Source organism: Vulpes lagopus, chromosome 2 (genome assembly GCF_018345385.1).
Source record: "Vulpes lagopus strain Blue_001 chromosome 2, ASM1834538v1, whole genome shotgun sequence".
Lineage (NCBI taxonomy): Eukaryota > Metazoa > Chordata > Mammalia > Carnivora > Canidae > Vulpes > Vulpes lagopus.
The window spans coordinates 127,712,629-127,733,116 of NC_054825.1; the positions used below are offsets into that span (position 1 = coordinate 127,712,629).

Below are 20,488 nucleotides of genomic sequence, written 5' to 3' on the forward strand. Positions count from 1 at the left end.
GCAGAACTTGAACTCAAGACTCTTTAGATCAAGACATGAGCTGAGATCACCGAGTGACACAGGCACCCCATTTTCAATTTTAAAATGGTCTTAATGTGTGTCTGCTTTTTAAATTTTTATTATTTAAGATTTTTATTTATTCACTCATGAGACACACAGAGAGACAGCCAGAGGGAGAAGCAGGCTCCGTGCAAGGAGCCGGATGTGGGAGTCTATCCCAGGACCCCAGGATCATGACCTGTGCCAAAGACAGATGCTCAACCACTGAGCCACCCAGGTGCCCCTGCTTTTTTTTTTATTTTTTTTATTTTTTTTTTATTTTGGGTAACACGGACTCTGGTTGTTAAAAGTTCTGGCTTAATTCTTACCAGTGCTGAAAATGTTCCTGGTTGTTCAGTGCCTACAACAGAAATACAATTGAATGGCATCAATACAGTTGGCCCAAACATTTTCATTTGAAATCTTTAGCTTTTTTTTCTAAAAAGCTAAAATTTCAGATTCTTAAAGTTAATAGTTGAGAATGAAAATATGCGACACTTACTTGAAAAAATGCTCCATCAGATTGGTCAGAGTAGGCAGTTCTGGGAGACTCTCCTTGGATTTGGGTGAATACAAACACTGAAGCTAGTTGCTGTTGGCTTAGGAAAGAAAGGGGCCCTGATGTTGGGAGAAGCAGCCACCCAGCACCCAGAGGCAAGAAGACTTGAGACGTTGCACCACCTTCACCCTTTCTACTATGTATTTACCGGAGAGAAAGGAACGTGTGTTCCTACAGGAACCTGAGCATTAAGGTTCATGGAAGCGCTTCGTGTCACAACCCCACGGGGGAACAGCCACTGTGACCCCATCAGCTGGGGAGTCAACTGTGTCCCAGTCAGCAGTTTAAAGAAACAACAAGGTGGGTGGTAAAGGCCTCGAAAGGGACCGTAGCTCTATGAAATTCCAGAAACGGAAACTCTAGGCCGATAGATAACAAGTCAGAAGGAGACGGGCGGGACTTCAGCTGGGCACGGAGGCGCGGACGGCGGTGAGGGAAACGGGCATGTGGGCAGTGTCGGGGCGCGCACGTCTCCAAACCAGCGGTGGGCTCCTAAAGCCACTCCATGGCCCGTCCGTTACACGTCTGACCCTGTACTGGAGGGAAGGCGAACCAGGCGCTCAGACTGGAGGGGAAGCGCTGCTCCCAGCGGGCAGCAGGAAGCCAGGTTTGCGGGGGTCCCGGGGAGGAGGCGCTGAGCCCTGGGCGCCGAGGGCTCTGCGGGGGCTCTGCGGGGGCTCTGCGGGGGCTCTGCGCGGGGCTCTGCGGGGGCTCTGCGGGGGCTCAGCGGGGCTCTGCGGGGGCTCAGCGGGGGCTCTGCGGGGGCTCAGCGGGGCTCTGCGGGGGCTCAGCGGGGCTCTGCGGGGGCTCAGCGGGGCTCTGCGGGGGCTCAGCGGGGGCTCTGCGGGGGCTCAGCGGGGGCTCTGCGGGGGCTCAGCGGGGCTCTGCGGGGGCTCTGCGGGGGCTCTGCGGGGGCTCTGCGGCGCGGGGGCCCTGCGGGTCGCGCACTCGGGGCGGCCGCAGCCCTTCCTGTCTCGGACGCCCTCCCTCGGGCCGGCGGCGGGCGGGGACGGAACTGGGGCGGGGCGGGGCGGGGCGGCGGCGGCGGGCTGCGACCGCAGGACATGACGAGCGGCCGCCAGGCTGAGGGCGCGGGCCCGGGCCCCGACCCCGCCCGCGACCCCGACCCCGACCCCGACCCCGACCCGGCCTCCGCGCGGCTGCCCTCCCGGGTGGCCAGGCTGCTGTCGGCGCTCTTCTACGGGACCTGCTCCTTCCTCATCGTGCTGGTCAACAAGGCGCTGCTGACCGCCTACCGGTGAGCGGGGCGCAGGGGGCCGCGCGGGGTCCCGGGGGGGGGGGGGGCCGCGGCGGCCGGGCCCGGGGCTCCGGAGCTGGCGTGCTGGCCGTGTGCTCCGTGCACCGAGCACGTTTCCGCGGAGGCCGGAGCCCGGACCTGCCCCCGCTGCTGAAAACCGGACCACGACCTGACCAGCAAATGTGGACACGCCTCAGCACCGCTTACTACCGCGCAGCTGGTAGCCCTGCGCCCGGGGAGCTCAAACAAGTCATCTTGATGTGAACTCTAAAGGCGAAGAGTTCTTTGCACAGACCTAGACTTTCAGCAATCCGATGAGTCCTAGGCGGATAAATTTATGTGCATTGTTTGATCGTTTATTTTCAAATTACCAGTGTGTTCGTGGAAAACTGGGGAAAAAAAACAATTAGAAGTGCACATGATGTACTTGTTTGGATTAGCGTGCAGTAAGCCAGTTTTGTGGTTCTCTGAGCTTCTTTAGAAGGACTAGAAATTCCTGTTTACTTCTGCTATCCATGTAGCAGCACTGAAAGCATAGTGGATTTAGATCCGGCTGTACCACCTAATAGCTGTGCGTCTTGGGCTACACCTATAGTCAGCAGTTTCCTCAGATACAAAAGCTGGATAATTACAACCCTGTTCATTACCTCCCAGAGCTTAGCAGGAGCTGACATAAGTGAGGACTCTTTGTAAACTATACTAGTGCTACAAGAATGTGAAATCATAATTGCATAGAGAGAGCCTAAAGAGACCTCAGAGAATATCTTTAGCTTTCTTATTTTATACTTGAGAAAGTTGAGACCCACATGAGCGTGGCTGGTTACACCTCCAACAGGTGCTTACTGAGTGCCTACTATGAGCCAAGCCCGTGACAGGCACCAGGGAAGCAGCTGTGATCAACACAGAGCCCCTGCTCTGGAGATTCCATACAGAAAAGAAGTGGGTTCGTAAAGAAGCAGGGTGATTTCAGGTATGTTATGAGAGTGACTGGGGTGGAGTGGTTGGCACAGGAGCATTCCAAACTGAAGGGAATGTGACAAAATGGGCATGAGTTTGGTCTGCTGGAGGAACTGAATGAGCAAATGAAGAAGAAGGTAGGAGAGATGACGAGGAGGGAGGCAGGGAAGGCAGGATCAGATCTTTCATTCATTCAATATTTTTTAAGCACCTGTTAAGTGCCAGGCATTGTTCTAGGCACTTGGGATATAGGAGTGAATAAAGCAGATCAAAATCCCAAATGTTATGGAGCAAGCATCCATCCTCCGAGAGCTTACATGGAACTTTCTAGTGAATCAGTAAATAAGCTGATAGGATTTATATTATGTCAGATGTAGTTGTGTGGTCAGGAGTAAAAAAATAAGGCAGGAAGGGGAGTTTAGCGGAATCTGCCATCTCAGTGTGATCAGGGAAGCCTCGCTGAGGAGCCAAGAGATGAGTGAGGTGAGGGAAACAGGAAAAAACATTGCAGACATGAAAGATAAGAGTGTTTGGGTGGGAATGTTATTAGGTGAGGTCCCAGGGTAATGGATTGCTGGATCCTACAGAGCCTATGAAGCCCCGTGGGAGCTCTGAGGGAGATGGGAGCCACTAGAAGGTGATGAGCAGAGTAACATGAACTAAATCACTCTGGCTGCTGTGCTGAAGGCAGATGTTGCGGGCCAGGGTGGAAGCAGGGAAACCATGATAAATAGTTTTAATTTTAGTCTAAATGCATTTGGCAGTCCCTTAGAAGGTTTCAGTATGAGGAGTGACATGACAACTTATGTGATTAAAAAGATTTCATTGGCTGGCAGGTGGTTGGAGTACTGACGGCATTGGAATCCGGGAGAGGAGGTAGGAAGTGATTGCTGTATTCTAGATAATTCTAAGAGATGGCCTGGACTGGGGTTAAGGGTAGCAGCACATAGGCAGGAAGAGAGAGATTTAGGATATTTTTTGGCAATCCCATAGACCTACAAGATCTCTACCAGTGCGTTGCAAGCATGTTTGCTGGTGTCCAAGGAAAATACAAACACTGTCTGAAAGAAATTAGAATGAATGTATACCTAAGCCTGTATCATTTAACACTTACTATGCAAGCTAATGAAAGAAAAAGAAAATTTAAAACATCTATGATAAAACAAAACAAAACAAGAGAATGGTGTTAAGAGGCTTGTTTGGGAGTGATTGGCAGTTATGTTGGATGAAGTTTGAAGGTCAGTCTCTCTTTTCTGCACTTGAGTGGGCTGTGTGCTCTCTGGCCATGTCAGTCACTGCCTCCCAAAACATGTGTCATCTTGTTGGAAGCAGGGACCAGTAAGCACTGGTTAAGTGCTTCGAAGATGAAGGGCAGCAACCAACTGGGAAGAATTATTATTATATGAAACATCTCATGTTCTAGTCTTTCCACCTTTAAAATTTTGAGTTCTGTGATTGAAGAAATGGCATTTTTGTCTCTGCAAGACAAAACTCTTTTATCCTTAGAAGTAAACATTTCACATTTCTGTAATGTAACAAGCAATTAGAGAACGCTGTTCAAATAACACTGTTCATTCTCTCCTATCAATGTGTGCCTTAGGAACACATTTTTGAGGGGAAAGTTGGGCTGATTTGGTTACAACAATAAACCATAGAAATCTGATCCAAGCATTAGCTGGAGAATAGAATAGAAGGAAGATAGAATAAGGAATAAGATAGAATAGAAGGAAGAACATTTCAGTAATTACCTAATCCACAGGGTCATAGGAATGTACCTCAAGGGATGTTTTTTCTCTTCCATTTTGAACAGATTGTTTCTTTCTGGGGACAAGACTGATGGGTGGTCTTCATTATTTGTTACGCTTGACTCATATGGTTCATTTGAAATCAGGTTCATGAGGGTTGTGAGGTGGCCTGGTTGCCACTGTGATATACTGTTCTCTGTGACACGCAAGAATTTACTGATGGTGCTTAATAAAAATATTGAGCTTAGTTGTATTCAGTTTAGCAAGTATTTTCTCTCTACTTCTTTCTGCATCCCAGGACTTTGGGGATCACTTAACACAGTGGTTTCCAACCCTGCCTGGGAGTGTGAATTACTCGGGGAGGTTTTATAAAAGCTGTTGAATCGTCTGCAATGGTGGAAGCTGGAAATCCATATTAAAGACAGAGACAGCTTGTAGTTTTCTCCTACTCTGATAGAAGCCTGCCCCCTCGGGAAGGCACCCCTCCCAGCCCCTGGATGCGGCTAGGCCTCCTTGTCACCCAGGGCTGCCCAGGATGGGGTTGGGTCCTCGTGCCTCCCCACGGCTCACATTCACCTCTTCTGTGGTGTCTCCTGAGCTCCTGACACTCAGGTGACGATGGGCCCTGGTCTTCCTCTCCACCTGGACTGGCGGTGACCTTGGGGACTTCGGATCCACCGAGGGACCCTAGCAGTCGCTGCGGCCTCGCTGCCCACGGCCACCCCGGGTCATTCGGCCTGAGCCACCCCGGTCTGCGCAGCCAGCCTTGCGGGTCCCACCCAGGCCCACCGCGGGGCTCCGGGCGGCCGCGGCCTCCCCACCACTTGCTCCGTCCTCCAGCCTCCACAGCACAGGCTGGAGGGGACCACGCACACCTGGGGCTGCCCGGCTTCACTTTAAGATGACATCCTGGAGCTCTGCTGGCTTTCGTGCTCTCCACTGGTTTCCGCTGGCTGGAGGCTTGCTGTGCTCAGCTCCACAGTGACTCCTTGACGCTTTCTCCTCCCAGAACCTTCCCTCACCCCCAACCTCCACTCCCCTCCCGGGTACTGTTGGCAAAGTGGAAGCCAGTGGGTGAGGCTGCTGTGAACCCAAAGGGAGCTTCTGTCCCCGGGGAAGGCCGGCCCTCTCCTCCTGCAGGTCTGTCCCCCAGCTCCTTCTGTCTTCTCTTCTCTCCGCTTTAGTAGCCTCTGGCCCTTGAAGACATATTCAGATTTCTCAAGCTGAAATAACCCCTGCTTGAACCCATATTGACCCTCATTTGTTTCTTTAGAGACTGACTTCAAAAGTTATCTTCATTTCTTCACGTTCACTCCTACAAGAATTCTTTAAAAAATTGGAGATTATGTAAATACAGAAATGTATAAAGAAGGCAAAAATAATTATCTATATTCCTACTACCTAGAATAGATGTCTTGAAATATCTACTTAAAAAAAATTGGGGATGCCTGGGTGGCTCAGTGGTTGAGCGCCTCCCTTCCACCCAGGGCTTGATCCTGGAATCCGGGGATTGAGTCCCACACTGGGCTCCCTGCAATGGAGCCTCCTTCTCCCTCTGCCTTTGTCTCTGCCTCTCTGTCTCTGTGGCTTTCATGAATAAATGAATAAAATCTTTTAAAAAAATTAAAAATAAAAATGAAAAAATAAAAATTGTTTTATTTTATTTTATTTTTTTTTAAAAGAAAGCTTTTTTTTTTTTTAATTTTTATTTATTTTTGATAGTCACAGAGAGAGAGAGAGGCAGAGACATAGGCAGAGGGAGAAGCAGGCTCCATGCACCGGGAGCCCGACGTGGGATTCGATCCCGGGTCTCCAGGATTGCGCCCTGGGCCAAAGGCAGGCGCTAAACCGCTGCGCCACCCAGGGATCCCATAAAAATTGTTTTAAACTAAGCTCTCTTCCCAATGTGGGGCTTGAACTCACAACCCCAAGATCAAGATTCATGTCATCTCCTGACAGAGCCAGCCAGGCGCCCCTCTATTTTTTTTTTTTTTTCAAGAAAAGTCGTTCTGGCATGATCATTACAAAGAATTCAAACAAAATATTAAGGTGAAATAAAAAAAAATACTGTGGTGATGCCTAGGTGGCTCAGTGGTTGAGCATCTGCCTTTGGCTCAGGTCGTGATCCCGGGGTCCTGGGGATCGAGTCCCGCCGGCATCAGGCTCCCTGCAGGCTCCCTGAATAAAATCTTTTAAAAATAAAATAAAATATTATGAAGATGTATAGATTACTTTTTTAAAAAGATTTATTTATTTATTTTAGAGAGACAGAATGAGCAGGGGGAGGGGCAGAGGGAGAGAATCTCAAGCATAACTCCCCCCTGTGGGTGGAGGCTGAAGTGGGGCTCCATGTCACAGACCTGAGATCATGACCTGAGATGAAATCAAGAGTCAGATGCTTAACCAACTGAGCTACCAGGTGTCCCTAAATTACTTTTTTAAAGAGAGTCCATATTATAGATACCAGTTATTTACTCTTTTATTTATAAATTGTTTTCTTTAATCCAGTAAGTATTTGGAAAGAGGGGGCACTTTTAAAAATTAGTTTTAGAGAGAGCATTTAGTGATTTATCAGTTGCATATAAAACCCAGTGCTGATTACATCAGGTGCCCTCCTTAATGCCCATCACCCAGTTACCCCATCTCCTTCCCCTCCTCCAGCAACCGCAGTTTGTTTCCTAGAGTTCAGCATCTCTTCTGGTTTGCCTCCCTCTCAATTTTCATCTTATTTTATTTTTTTTCCTTCCCCTACGTTCATCTGTTTTGTTTCTTAAATTCGACATATGAGTGGGATCATATGTGTATTTGTCTTTCTCTGACTGACTTATTTAGTTCCAGCCGTTGTATTGCAAATGGCAAGGTTTCATCCTTTTTGGTGGCTAAGAAATATTCATATATGTATCTCCCACATCTTCTTTATCTGTTCATCTGTCAGTGGACATCTGAGCTCTTTCCATATTTTGGCTATTGTGGACATTGGAAAGAGGGGCTTTTATTTAATTATTTTTTAAGGATCATCTATATGCCCCTCCAGGACTTTTTATTATGAAACGTTTCAAGCATACAGAAAAATGGAAAGCAGAGTACAATGAACAACCATATACATATCACTGAGATGCAATAATGAACATTTTGTTATATTTACTTCCCCCTCCAACTGCTGAAAGTAAGTTACAAACATCATGATATTGAACTCCAAGATTCTTTAGCATGTCTCTCCTGAAATATGGATAGTCTCCTGCATCGTATCATTTTTGCTTTTAACAATCTTTAATGATTTCCTAAAATAATATAATACCAAATATGTAATCTTCCCATTTGTCCCAAGATATTTTTATTGTTGTTTTATTTATTTATTTTTAAAGATTTTATTTATTTATTCATGAGAGACAGAGAGACAGAGAGAGAGAGAGAGAGAGAGAGAGAGAGGCAGGGACACAGGCAGAGGGAGAAGCAGGCTCCATGCAGGATGTCCCATGTGGGACTTGATCCCAGGACCCCAGGATCACTCCCTGAGGCGAAGGCAGATTCTTAACTGCTGAGCCACCCAGGCATTCCTTATGGTTGTTTTAAACATGTAAATCAAGATCCAGTCAGGCTTCATGAAATGCACAGTTATGTCTTTATACTTTATTTTAATCTAGAAAAGCGCCTCATCCCAGTTCTTTCCCATGATACTGACTTTTTGAAAAGCCTGGACCAGGTATTTTATAAAATGTCCCACATTATGGATTGTCTGAGTTATGTTTTTGAAGTCTTGCTTACCTTATTTCCCAACTGAAATTTAGATCTAAGAGCTTGATTACACCCAGATTAAACTTTTTTTGGCAGGGTTGCTTTATAGCTGACCCTGTGAATTCATATTCTATCATATCTGGGGCTGTCTCACTCTTTGTCATGCTGGCTACATTTGAAGGCTTATTTTAGGTGGGGATTGCAAGGTAAAACTGATTTTCAAATACAGATTTCTTTACTACAAATGTTTGTATTTCTTAAAAGACCCCTCTAAGATGAAGAGGTCATGAAAAACATTAAGAAGTTGATCTCTTGGGGCACCTGGGTGGCCCAGTGGGTTAAGTGTCTGCCTCCGGCGCAAGTCATGATCCCAGGGTCCTGGAATGGAGCCCCACGTCAGGCTCCCGGCTCACCAGGGCTTCTGCTTGTCCCTTCCCCTCTGCCCCCCCCCCCCACCTTGGGCTCTCTCTCTCTCTCTCAAATAAATAAATAAATAAATCTTTTTTGAAGAAGAAGAAATTGATCTTGTCATGTTTATTTTGTAAACACATTTCAATTGTAAACACGTGTCAATGGAAGACCTCTCTGCTCTGAAGGATGAAGATGTTTGCGAGTTTCTTCCTAACCCGCCCCACCTCCATATCCTGTTTTATAATGTAATGTCCTATTGTGTAATTATAATCCTACAGCTGTTTGAATCTGTTCTGTATTTAAATGGATACAGTCATCAGCAACAGCCATTTTACCACAATGTCTCCATTCCCAAATTCATTATTTTGATTTGACTCCTGATTGGTGGAACCATTGTCTGTAGTTTTCTTATGGATTTCATGGCTGCTGCTTTACTTACATTGAACATTACTTACATTGAACATTCTTTAACAATGTGGTTTTAGATCAGAAGATTCAATCTGTTTTCCTTGTGTCAACAAATTTGCTTTTTATCTTTGAATCATTTTCTCTCTTTATTGAGTTCCTTCTCTCCCTGTATTGTATTTTCCTCTGACTCAATCTCTTTGTCTTCTGTAAGCCTTTTGTTGTTGTTGTTTTACTGTTTGTTTATGTTGCTGTCTCGTGGCCTCCTTTGATGTGGAAGGTTATATTCTCTGGGAAGCAGACTGTGAGATGCGGAGGAAGTGTATGGGGGAGAGCTCTTAGGATCACTCCTGTGGTGGAGTGAGGGCAGCAGGACTTGGCTGTTCTGCAAGCACAACAAAGCCTGATCCCAGGGGCTCTGGAGCTGGGATGACTCAACAGACTTCTCCTGAACTGGGGTGGGGGCCCTGGCCTTTTATACCTTTGCTTAGAGCAGAGATTAGATGCAGGATGCTCACAGGGAGGATGTTTGTGATTGGCAAGGCAGCTTTCTTCAGTTGAGGATGTTCTTAGACAACTGGAGAAGGACTGCTCAGTCCAGAGGGCTGTCTGGGTGGCACAACTGGCACACATCCCTTGCAGTTAATTTAATTCTCCTGGTGGTGCTGTCCAGACATTCATTCTGTTTTCTTTGATAAGGTAAGTCAGTTCTTTATTCTCATCTTGCCATATCTGAAAAGGTAATATACAGATTGAGGGCTGAGGGTGTGTGTGTGTGTGTGTGTGTGTGTGTGTGTGTGTGTGTGTGTTATTTCCCTCTATTTTAGTAGACTGAGAGAATGACTGGCAGCCAGTGGAGGTTTGGGCAGTGAACAGGGTGTGTGTGCTGCCTTGTTAAATACAGTGTGAAGTATCTAAACTACCCGATGCCATTTGTGGAAAGGTCATTTTTCCCTCACAGCTCTGCACTGTCATCTTTGTCATATCTGTGTGTATCTGTCCTCATCTCTGTCTCATCCATTATGTCGATGCAAAATGAACAATCTTCAGAATCCTCAGAATCTCTAAGTAAGAGAGTTTTATTCGAGCCCAAGTTAGGACAGCTGCCTGGGAAACATGCTCTTCACAGGGAAGAAAGAGCTCCAGAGAATGAACAGTTTTTATAGGGTTACATATTGTTTTTACATCTTGTAAAACCTCAAAAGATTATATATTAACATATATGCAAGAACCGCAAGTTTTAACATCAAGGAATGCAGGGAGTAGCATTGATTGCTATCTTAAGGACAACATGGTTTTCCTTTAGGCTACTCATTTGTAAAACAGGTATACAATATATGCTTGATGGACCATAAATCGGGCTTTTGGTATAAACAAAGTTTATGTATAGCTATGCTGACTTGGGAATCTAAAATAGCTTCTCTAAAAAATAAAAAAAAAATAGCTTCTCTTCTATCTCAGGCCTTGAAAGATTTTTTTCTCTCATCAAATATAATAAATGCATTTATTGTAATCTTTAACTAGTCTTTTATTAGATTTGTTCCAGAGTATACTATTACTTTTTAAAGTTTTTATTTATTTGAGAGAGAGAGAATGAGCCTGAATAGGAGAAGGTGCAGAGGGAGAAAAAAAGGGACAGGGACAAGTAGACTCCCCACTGAGCAAGGATCCCGATGCAGGACTCGATCCCAGGGTCCTGGGGTCATGATCTGTGCGGAAGTCAGACACTTAACCAACTGAGCCACTCAAGCGCCCCAACTAGGTATATGATTTTTTTTAATGTTTTTATTTATTTATTCATGAGAGACACAGAGAGAGAGGCAGAGACAAAGGCAGAGGGAGAAGCAGGCCCCATACAGGGAGCCTGATGTGGGACTCGATCCTGGGACTCCAGGATCATGCCCTGAGCCAAAGGCAGGCACTTAACTGCTGAGCCACCCAGGCATCCCGGTATATGATTTTTAAAAAATAGTATAGGCATACCTCTGAGGTCTTATGGACTTGGTTCTAAACCACCACAAAAAAGTAAGTATTGCAATAAAGTGAGTCAACTGAGTTTTTTGGTTTCCCAGTTCATATAAAAGTTAGGTTTACACTATACTATAGTCTATTAAGTGTGGAATTGCATTATGTCTTAAAAAATAATGTATATATTAATTAAAAATACTTTATTGCTGAAATAATGCTAATCATCATCTGAGTTTTCAGCGGGTCATAATCACTGGTCACAGATCACCATCACAAGTATAATAATAATAATGAAAAAGTCTGAAATATTAGGAGCATTATCAAAATGACACAGATATGAAGTGAGCAAATGCCATTGGAAAAATGGTGGCAATAGACTTGCTCAAGTAGGGTTACCACCAACCTTCACTTTGTATGGTGAAGAGTGGTAACTGCAAAGCATGATAAAGTGAAGCGCAATGAAATGAGATATGTCTGTATAATGATGAATTATCATAAAGCCCTCACCCAGTTTCAACAACCTTACTACATTTTTATTCCCCCCTCCATTCAGTCCTACCATTTCCCCTCAGATGATTTTGAAGCAGATTAAAAATATATCATCACATGCATTTCAATATGTATTTCTTTTTTCAAAAGACTTTATTTATTTATTTTAGAGAGAGACAGCTTGTGTGAGCAAGGGGAGGGGAAGGGCATGGGAGGGGAAAGAATCTCAAGCAGACTCCGCTCTGAGCATGGAGCCTGACATGGGGCTCGATCTCATCACCCTGAGATCGTGATCTGAGTCGAAATCAAGAGTTGGATGCTTAATTGACTGAGCCATCCAGGTGTCCCTCAGTATGTATTTCTAAGAGATAAGAAGGGCTCTTTTGTTTTAAAAAAATACCACCCTAATATTTTTCATACCTAAAAAAGCAAAAATAATTCCTTAATATCATAAAATGAACAGTTAAGATTATTTGATGTGTTTTTAGTGCTATTATAAAATGATCTTTTCAAAATTTTCACTTTGTTTCTTATTGGCATGTAGATATACAAATGATTTTTTCATATTTTCATCTTGTAGCCCATGACTTTGCTTAAGTTATCTATTAATTGTAATAATTTATCCCCAGATTATTTTGGCTTTCTACATACATAGTCATGTTGTCTGTTAATATTGTGACAGGCAAGGGACAATAGAAAATCACCAAGTTTAGCAACAATCAGTTTTAAAAAAAAGAACAAATGAAAAGTCAATGAATTTTATGTTAAGTTTTAATTGTCTAAGAATGAAAAAAAAGTAATATCTTTTTAAATAACTCCTGCCATTATGTATTAAAGACTGCAAATTTTTATCAGTTGCTAAAGTTATTTGTTATTCTGGTTTTTTTTTTTTGTAGATTCCCATCACCAATTTTTCTTGGAATTGGACAGGTAAGTGAAAAAGAAAGATTAACTGCTTAGTTGTCATTATACATGATGAAATTTTAAGTGCTTTTGTTTAAGACTGTGGTTTACAAATTTATTCAGCTGGCAGAGGGCCAGAGGATCAGGATACTTGTGGTTAAATAGCATGAAATAATGATACACATTTTATGTCTTTCTATAATTTAGAAACAGTTGTATTTGGAGGGGAAAAAAATGAACTACTTGTTTCAACTTCCTTAATTGAATTTAATTGCTGTAAAGCAAGGAGCCAGGAGAAGGAAAGCCTACAAGACCTGGTGGATGACAAATGAATGAGTTGGAGACTGGGGTGGGACGGGCCACTGTACCCAGAGAGAAAGGGCTGGGGAGATGCAATCCCATTCACTATGCCCTTATTATCAAAACTCTGGAGGTGTTTCAGGAGAAGCAAGGCTTTTGAATTTTTACATCAAATTTGTAAATGCTGGCCACACATTCCAATTTTTACAAAACTCTCTATGGGCCAAACGAAACATATTTGCATTCTGCTTCTTGCGGTTTGTGATTTTTTTTTTGTTCTCGAGTATAAAGACAAGGTTGGATAAGCTTTCAGACTATCCCCATTTGGCTACTTCTGAAATTTCCCATTAATATTAATTTGTGACTTGTTTACTCTCTTGATCATATGCTGGTGATTTCTAATAGGCAAGTGGTAACAGGCACCCAAGGTATTTTTTTTTTTTTTTGGTTTGGATTTGCTTTAATTTATAGGGAGAAAAATGTAAAATTATTAAAATTGTATCTGTTAGCTAAATTTTTAATTGCGAATCTTGGAAAGGATGTCATTTATATGATTAAGCATTATTCTGGTTAAATGTTTTTGATAAGGTATTCTTTGTGACAATGTTTTAGGGAGAAAAAATATTAAGAAATGAAAATAGTTCCTTGAGGTCAAAAATATATTATCTTAGTCTTTCAATGTGAAACACATAGAAAAAAGTACTTTAAAAGATCAGTAAATATGTGATAATGTGCCCCTCGTAATCCCCAAGGCAAATAAACTCACTGGCTTGTACTCAAGGTAAAGCCTTTCTGATATGCAATTTGTGGGGAAGAGAGCAGTAGACCTAACTTAAAAAGCCTGAGTTATAGAATATTTTAAGTAAGTGTTAATATATTTCTGTAAAAATTTTAAAGTAAGTCATAGATATAAACTGTAATTATAATTCAAGATGGGCTCATGTTATATTTATCATAAGTATTACATTTGTAAGCTCATTAGGCTCAAGGTTTAGGATGATGATTATGTTGAAGGAATTCTTAAATTCTTGCATCATAAAATGGAGAAAATTGAGTAAGTTCTAAAATTTGCATAGGAAGATGATATTAAAATTTTTTCTTTCATAATAATAATCTGGAGTATTTCTAATATACTTGATGGACTCCAGATTAATAGGGTTTGAATGAGACATTTTCATAGTACTGGCTAGATTGAAGAGAACAATAAATCTCTTTTAAAATTGTTTTTCTCCTAATTTGTCTTCTGTATTATAGGAATATTGGACTTAACAGAAAGTGTGTTTATGTGTGGAGATTTCCCCCTTTGCCCTACCCACAGATTCACTTTATGTGGGAAGGTGGCCATATGCTTGGGACACAGGAATTATGGTCCAGCATCAAGGAGTGGCCTCATGACTGTGGTCACTCTGACCAGTTTTGGGGACACCATTTCTTTATTCCTCTCTGTCACTGTTCCTTGAGCCCCTTGATATCATATGTATGTGTGTAAATCTATTTGATCTTGTACTTTTTGCCTATAGTTCTGATGGAATTCATACATTGGCAAGAAAAACAATTTTAATATTCTAAGAAATAGTTATTTTTTGGAACCTAGAGTATGGATTTTTTCTGAATAATATTTTCTTTTTGATGAATGTGTTTTCTTCTGATGATGTCTTTGTACCTCAAATAGTCTTTTCAGATATTTTACTGAAGTTTCTACCTTCTACTTTTTTTTTTTAGATGGCAGCTACCATAATGATACTATATGTGTCCAAACTCAATAAAATAATTCACTTCCCTGATTTTGACAAGAAAATTCCAGTGAAGGTATGTGATGAAGAGTAAATACAGCTTTGTTGGAAGATGTGAAAATACTATAGAGTTATAAATTGATCTGAGAATACACGTCATGTTCCACACACACTGTGCTTCCTGCTTACACTGAGTAGAAACTTAATAAAGATATTCTGTTATTCATTCAGTTGTCCATTAATGTAATGTAGTAATAGTAATAGTGTGTGCTTAGCAAATGACATTAAATAAATATTTTATATCTTCTGAAATGGAAATTGGTAAGCCTTTTTGGTTAAAAAGAAAAACACACCAGGTAATATATATTTAAGCTTGTAGGACAGACCATTTCTGTTGGAACTATTCACTGTATCCTGATATATAAATGAATTGCTGTGATTGTGTGCTAATAAAACTTTATTTACATGGACAAAAAAAAATGGGTGAGATTTGGCTGGTAAGCCCTACTTTTCTGATCTTGTTAGAAGTTTTCATTTGTAGCTTGGATTGATAAGAGCTGTGAGTGGAATGAAGAATACAATTTGATATACCTAGAAATATACGAATTTTTCTGTGGAGGAACTAGAAACATAAAACCTGCCTTTCCTTCCTGGGAATGTGGAATAGAACTACCTTTTTAAAACAGTTGGTGGTTCAATAAATAGTTGCTTTAAGCCAGACATTTAATTCTTAGATCAATCCTATAAACAGGTGGTATTGATTGGATTATGAAGGCATTTTTAGATTTAGGGAATTAAATCAGACTGTCACTTCCTTGAGGATGAGGACCTTGCATGGCTTCTTCACTACTGTGTCTCTAAGATCTGAAAGATGCTGGCATCTAAATTATTCATCACTAAATTGTTCATCAGTCTGACTAAGCACATGCATGCGGCATCAGTAATCAGGGACATCCACATAAAGAGAAAAATAAAATATTGAAGTATAATGAAAGCTATTAATCCAGCCATAATAGGAAAAATCAGAATATTGTTGGGCTTGCTTACACTTAGTTTATGATACACTATAGTTTTTAAACATTTTAAAATTGTGAAATCCGGATCTAAATGCAGGGTAAAAAGGCATCAACATGAATGTATACTTGAATGAATAATAACCTGTGCAGTCCTTGCCTAGGTCATGAGATGGGATCACAAAATCTTCCTTACTCATTATTCTCTTATAATATACTTTTCTTGCTTTCTTTGTAATTATTCTAATACGCATTCCTGAATTATGTTTTGCTATTTTTGCATGTTCTGGAAAGAGAATACTGTTCTGAACATACTTAGGGTTGGATCTCAGAGCACATATATCAGTCAGCTAGGGCTCCCATAACAAAAACAACAGACTTGGGGGCTTAAACAACAAGAATGAGTTTCACAGTTCTGGAAGCAAAAAGTTCAAGATCAAGGTGTCGGCAGGGTTGGTTTGAGGTATAAATTCTTTCTTTGGTGTTTTGATAGCTGCCTTCTTGCTATGCCTGACGTGACCTTTTATGTTTTGTGCGTGCACTCCTGGTGTCTCCTCCTCTTCTTCTTCTTCTTTTTTTTAAAAGATTTATTTGTTCATAGAGAGAGAGAGGCAGAGACACAGGCAGAGGGAGGAGCAGGCTCCATGCGGGGAGCCCAACATGGGACTTGATCCCAGGTCTCCAGGATCACACCCTGGGTTGCAGGTGGCGCTAAACCGCTGCGCCACCAGGGCTGCCCTGGTGTCTCCTCTTCTTAGGAGGACATCAGTCCTATTGGATTGGGCCCCATCCTTATGACCTCATTTAACCTTAACTACCTCTTAAAAACCCTATCTCCAGATAATAGTCACATGGGCATTAGGGCTTCAAATATGAATTTTAAGGGGACACAACTCGGTCTAAAATGGCACTTGTGGCATGAGTTTCTCTGGGAGGTCTATTAAGAAGTGGAATGGGGGACGCCTGGGTGGATCAGTGGTTGAGCATCTGCCTTTGGCTCAGGGCGTGATCCCAGATTCCCAGGATCGAGTCACACATCTGGCTGCCTGCATAGAGCCTTCTTCTCCCTCTGCCTGTGTCTCTCTTTCTCTCTGTGTCTCATGAATACGTAAATTAAATCTTAAAAAAAAAAAAAAAAAAGAAGTGGAATGGTTGCAGTGGTTGAGTAGATAACATCAACGTGTTCTCCAAAGTGGTGGTACTAGTTCACACTCCTGACAAAAGTGTGTGAAAGTCCCTGCTGCTCTGCCTTCTTGCTAATCCTTGATAGGTCAGTCATTTTATTTATTTTTTACTTTTTTGCTATTTTAATTACTATGTGTTGATATGTCAGTCATTTTAAATTGTGCTAATCTGGTGGGATATAATGACCTCGGCTTTAATTTGCATTTTCTTGACTATTAATGAGGGTTTTTTTAATGCCCATTTTGGATATCCTTTTTTGTGAAGTATTGGTTCAAGACTTGCCCATTTTTCTGTTGGGTTGATGTCTCTTTTTCACTGATCTGTTTAGGAGTTAAAAGAAAATTTATTAATGATAATCCTCTTGTTAATTACATACAGTATTGCAAATACATTTTCTCCCTCTGGGGTGTATCTTTTTATTTTGTTTACATGTATTTATCATGTATTTCCTATCATAAGCAGTAATCCTAATTTAAAATTAGTTAAATTTTATCAGTCTTTTCCTTTATGATTAATCACTATTCTTAAGAAATCCTTCCTCAGTTTGAAGTTATGAATATATTTTTCTAGCTAAAAAATATGCAGTTTTTTAGAATTAGGTTTTTAATCTGTTTGCAGTTAATTTGTGTGGATGGTGTGGGGTAATGGTTCAATTTCATTTTTTTTCCCAAATAATGGGCATTGGTATTCACATATTTTATTTCTGTGCTCTCCGTGTCTTTTCATTTGTCTGTTTGTTTTTTTGCAACATTACCACACAGTCTTCATTCCTATAGCTTTGTGAAAAGTTTTGCTATCTACTAGAGCAAATCTTTCCTTTGTTCTTGATCCTTCAAATTTCTTTTTTTTTTTTTTTAAGATTTTATTTATTTATTCATGAGAATACTCTGAGAGGAGAGAGAGAGAGGCAGAGACACAGGCAGAGGGAGAAGCAGGCTCCATGCAGGGAGCCTGATGTGGGACTTGATCCCAGGTCTCCAGGATCAGGCCCTGGGCTGAAGGCGGCGCCAAACCGGTGAGCCACCTGGGCTGCCCGATCCTTCAAATTTCTATATGGTTATTGGAAGCAGCTTGTCAAGTTTCAGAAAAATAACCTTTTGGGATTTTAATTGGGATTTCATTGATGTTATAAGTCAATTTGGGACAAATTGATATTTTAAAAATATTGAATATTTCAATCTGTCAACATAGTATACGTATACCTTCTTTAATTGCCCTCAGTAAAACTTTATAATTTTCTCTGTAGAGGTCTAACATTTCTGTTAATTTATTCCAAGGTACTTCTTCCTTTCTTTCCTTTTTTGCTTTTATATATCTTTAAAAAATATATTATTTGGAAAATTAGAGGGATATATTTTATAGTGTATTTATATATTATTTTATATCCACAAAATTATAGAACTAATTATTGAATTAATATATCATAATTTACTTCTGGTTTCCTTTAGATTTTTTTCTACATTCACATTCATCTGCAAAAATGACAGTTTTGGTTCATTTTTTCCAACATTCTAACTTGTATTTCTTTTACATGCCTTAGTGTATAGTGTAGGACCCTAGGTGCAATTTTGACTGAAATGGTTATACTGACATGTTTGATTTCAAAGAGAAAGTTTTTAACATTTCACATTAAGTATGTTGTTTGCTGTAGGGTTTTTATAGATACCTTATATGCCTGTTCCAGTTATCTTTTTTAAAAAGATTTTTTATTTGTGGGGGGGGTGCAGAGGGAGAGAGAACCTCAAGCAGACTCCATGCCCAGCAGAGCCTGATGTGTATCTTGATCTCACAACTCTGAGGTCACGACCTGAGCCAAAACCAAGAGTTGGATACTTAACTGACTGTAACCACCCAGGTGCCCTGTTCCAATTATCTTATGCTGCATAACTTAGTGACTCAAAACAATAATCACTGTATTATTTCTCACATGTACTGTGGTTAAGGAATTAGGGACAGTTTTCAACTGGGTAGTTCTGGCTTAAGGCATCTGTATAGTTTCAGACAGACAATAGCAGAGTGGAAACAACAATGGGGGTTCTGGTTTGTGCAGCTGGAACCTGGTCCCAAATCTTTCTCTTCTTATTATCTCAGGCCTCTCTATATGTCACTCATGTAGGCTAGTTTGGGCTTCCTCACAAAATGGCAGGTTCCAGGTGGTCAAAATTCTTACATAGTACTGAATTCTACAAGGGCGAGTGTTCCAGCAAGCAGGGAAAAACTACCTTGCTTTTTGTGACCTGGCCTCAAAGATCACATAGTTTCATTTCATCTGTACATTATTAGTTGAAACAGTCCCATGCAATTTTAAATGGAAGGGACCTAGATCCTACCTCTGGATGGAAGGAAGTGTCAAAGTCATGTTTTAAGAGCGTATGAAATGGGGAGTCCTGTTGCAGCCTTCATCTCTGATTATGGATTTGTCTCTTTCTCTTGTTTTTTGTTTTGTTTTGTTTTTTCTTTTTCTTGTTTTTAAAGACTTTATTTATTTGACAGAGAGAGAATGAGCACAAGCAGGGGGAGTGGCAGGCAGAGGGAGAGGGAGAAGCAGGCTCCCCACTGAGCAGGGAGCCAGATGCCGGGCTTGATCCCAGGACCCTGGGATTATGACCTGAAACTCATGAAGGCAGATGTTTAACAGACTGAGCCACCCAGGTGCTGCTCCATGGATTTTTTTTTTTTATAAGTATAGTACAGTATTGTAGATGTGTCTTCTCTTTCTTATAATTTTCTTAACATTTTCTGTAGCTTACTTTATTGTAAGAGTATAGCATAAAATACATATAACAGAAAATACACGTTAATTGACTATGTTATTGCTAAGGCTACTGGTCAAACGTAGGCTGTTAATACTTAAGTTTTTGGGAAGTAATATTATACATGGATTTTCAGCTGTGCAGGGGGTTGTCATCCCTAAGCCCTGCATTGTTCAATGGTCAACTGTATATGAGGTGTACCCTTTCTGTTTGAGTTCTTTTACATTTCCCTGGAAATTACAGCAAGCATACCTAACTTACCAAAATCTAAAGTTGATTAATAAATGTGTCTTCCTTGTCAACATTTACCTCTCCTCCCAATTTATTTTGCTCTTGTCAGCAGGTACTTTAATCCTCTAGCTTTATGTAAATCTCACAGTATGTTTTTCTTTTCTTTTTTCTTTAAACCATCAATATTTGTTTATATTTATCCATGTATATTTACCCATGTATTTATTGCTTTCTTTGCTTTTTTTTTCCTTTTTGCATCTCACACTTTCTACTTTCCTCCTGATTAAAGTATACCTCCTTTAGGATGTACTTTATTAATGGTCTGATTAAATTCCCTTAGTTTTTGTTTGTTTGTTTGTTTGAAAAAGACTACGGTTTTCTTTGCTTTTGAAAGATATTGTCATTGGGGGTAGCATTCTAACTTGACAGACCTTCGAGGAGGCAGTTTTGCGGTCTTCTGGCTTTCATTGTTTCTCTCTGGGTTTCTGTTTTCACCTTAGTTTTGGCCTAGGGACTCACTATTTTCCCACATACTTTTGGAAGTTTCCCTTCATACTTTTATGAAGGTTTTGAATTATTTTATGTAACATTTTAAATTGTTTTTAGTGGGGAGATTAATACAAATAATCTAGCCCATTGTTACTAAAAACTAGAAGTCAGTATTGTTTTTATTTTGAATCATATAAGGAAAGGGGGCCAACTGATTCTTTTCAATGCCTAATAACTTCTAAAGTTATAATATTCCAGGATCAGTTGTAGGCTGCTAGCCAGATTGTTGTGAATGAAGGGGAAGGTCCTGGATCT

General features: G+C 41.1%; 1 protein-coding gene across 6 annotated transcripts in view; it reads left to right on the forward strand.

The window, feature by feature from the left end:
- The first annotated feature begins 1,434 nt into the window (after window positions 1-1,434).
- Window positions 1,435-20,488, forward strand: part of SLC35D2 (solute carrier family 35 member D2) — a 54,201-nt gene continuing 35,147 nt past the window's right edge. For all 6 annotated transcript variants that reach the window (XR_005986075.1, XR_005986076.1, XM_041744024.1 and 3 more), the window contains exons 1-3: window positions 1,435-1,856; window positions 12,463-12,496; window positions 14,492-14,578. Coding sequence is in view for 4 of the 6 variants with exons in the window: in XM_041744024.1 (XP_041599958.1) it covers window positions 1,663-1,856; window positions 12,463-12,496; window positions 14,492-14,578 (315 nt within the window). In the remaining 2 variants the exon portion in view is untranslated. The remainder of the gene's footprint in view (window positions 1,857-12,462; window positions 12,497-14,491; window positions 14,579-20,488) is intronic.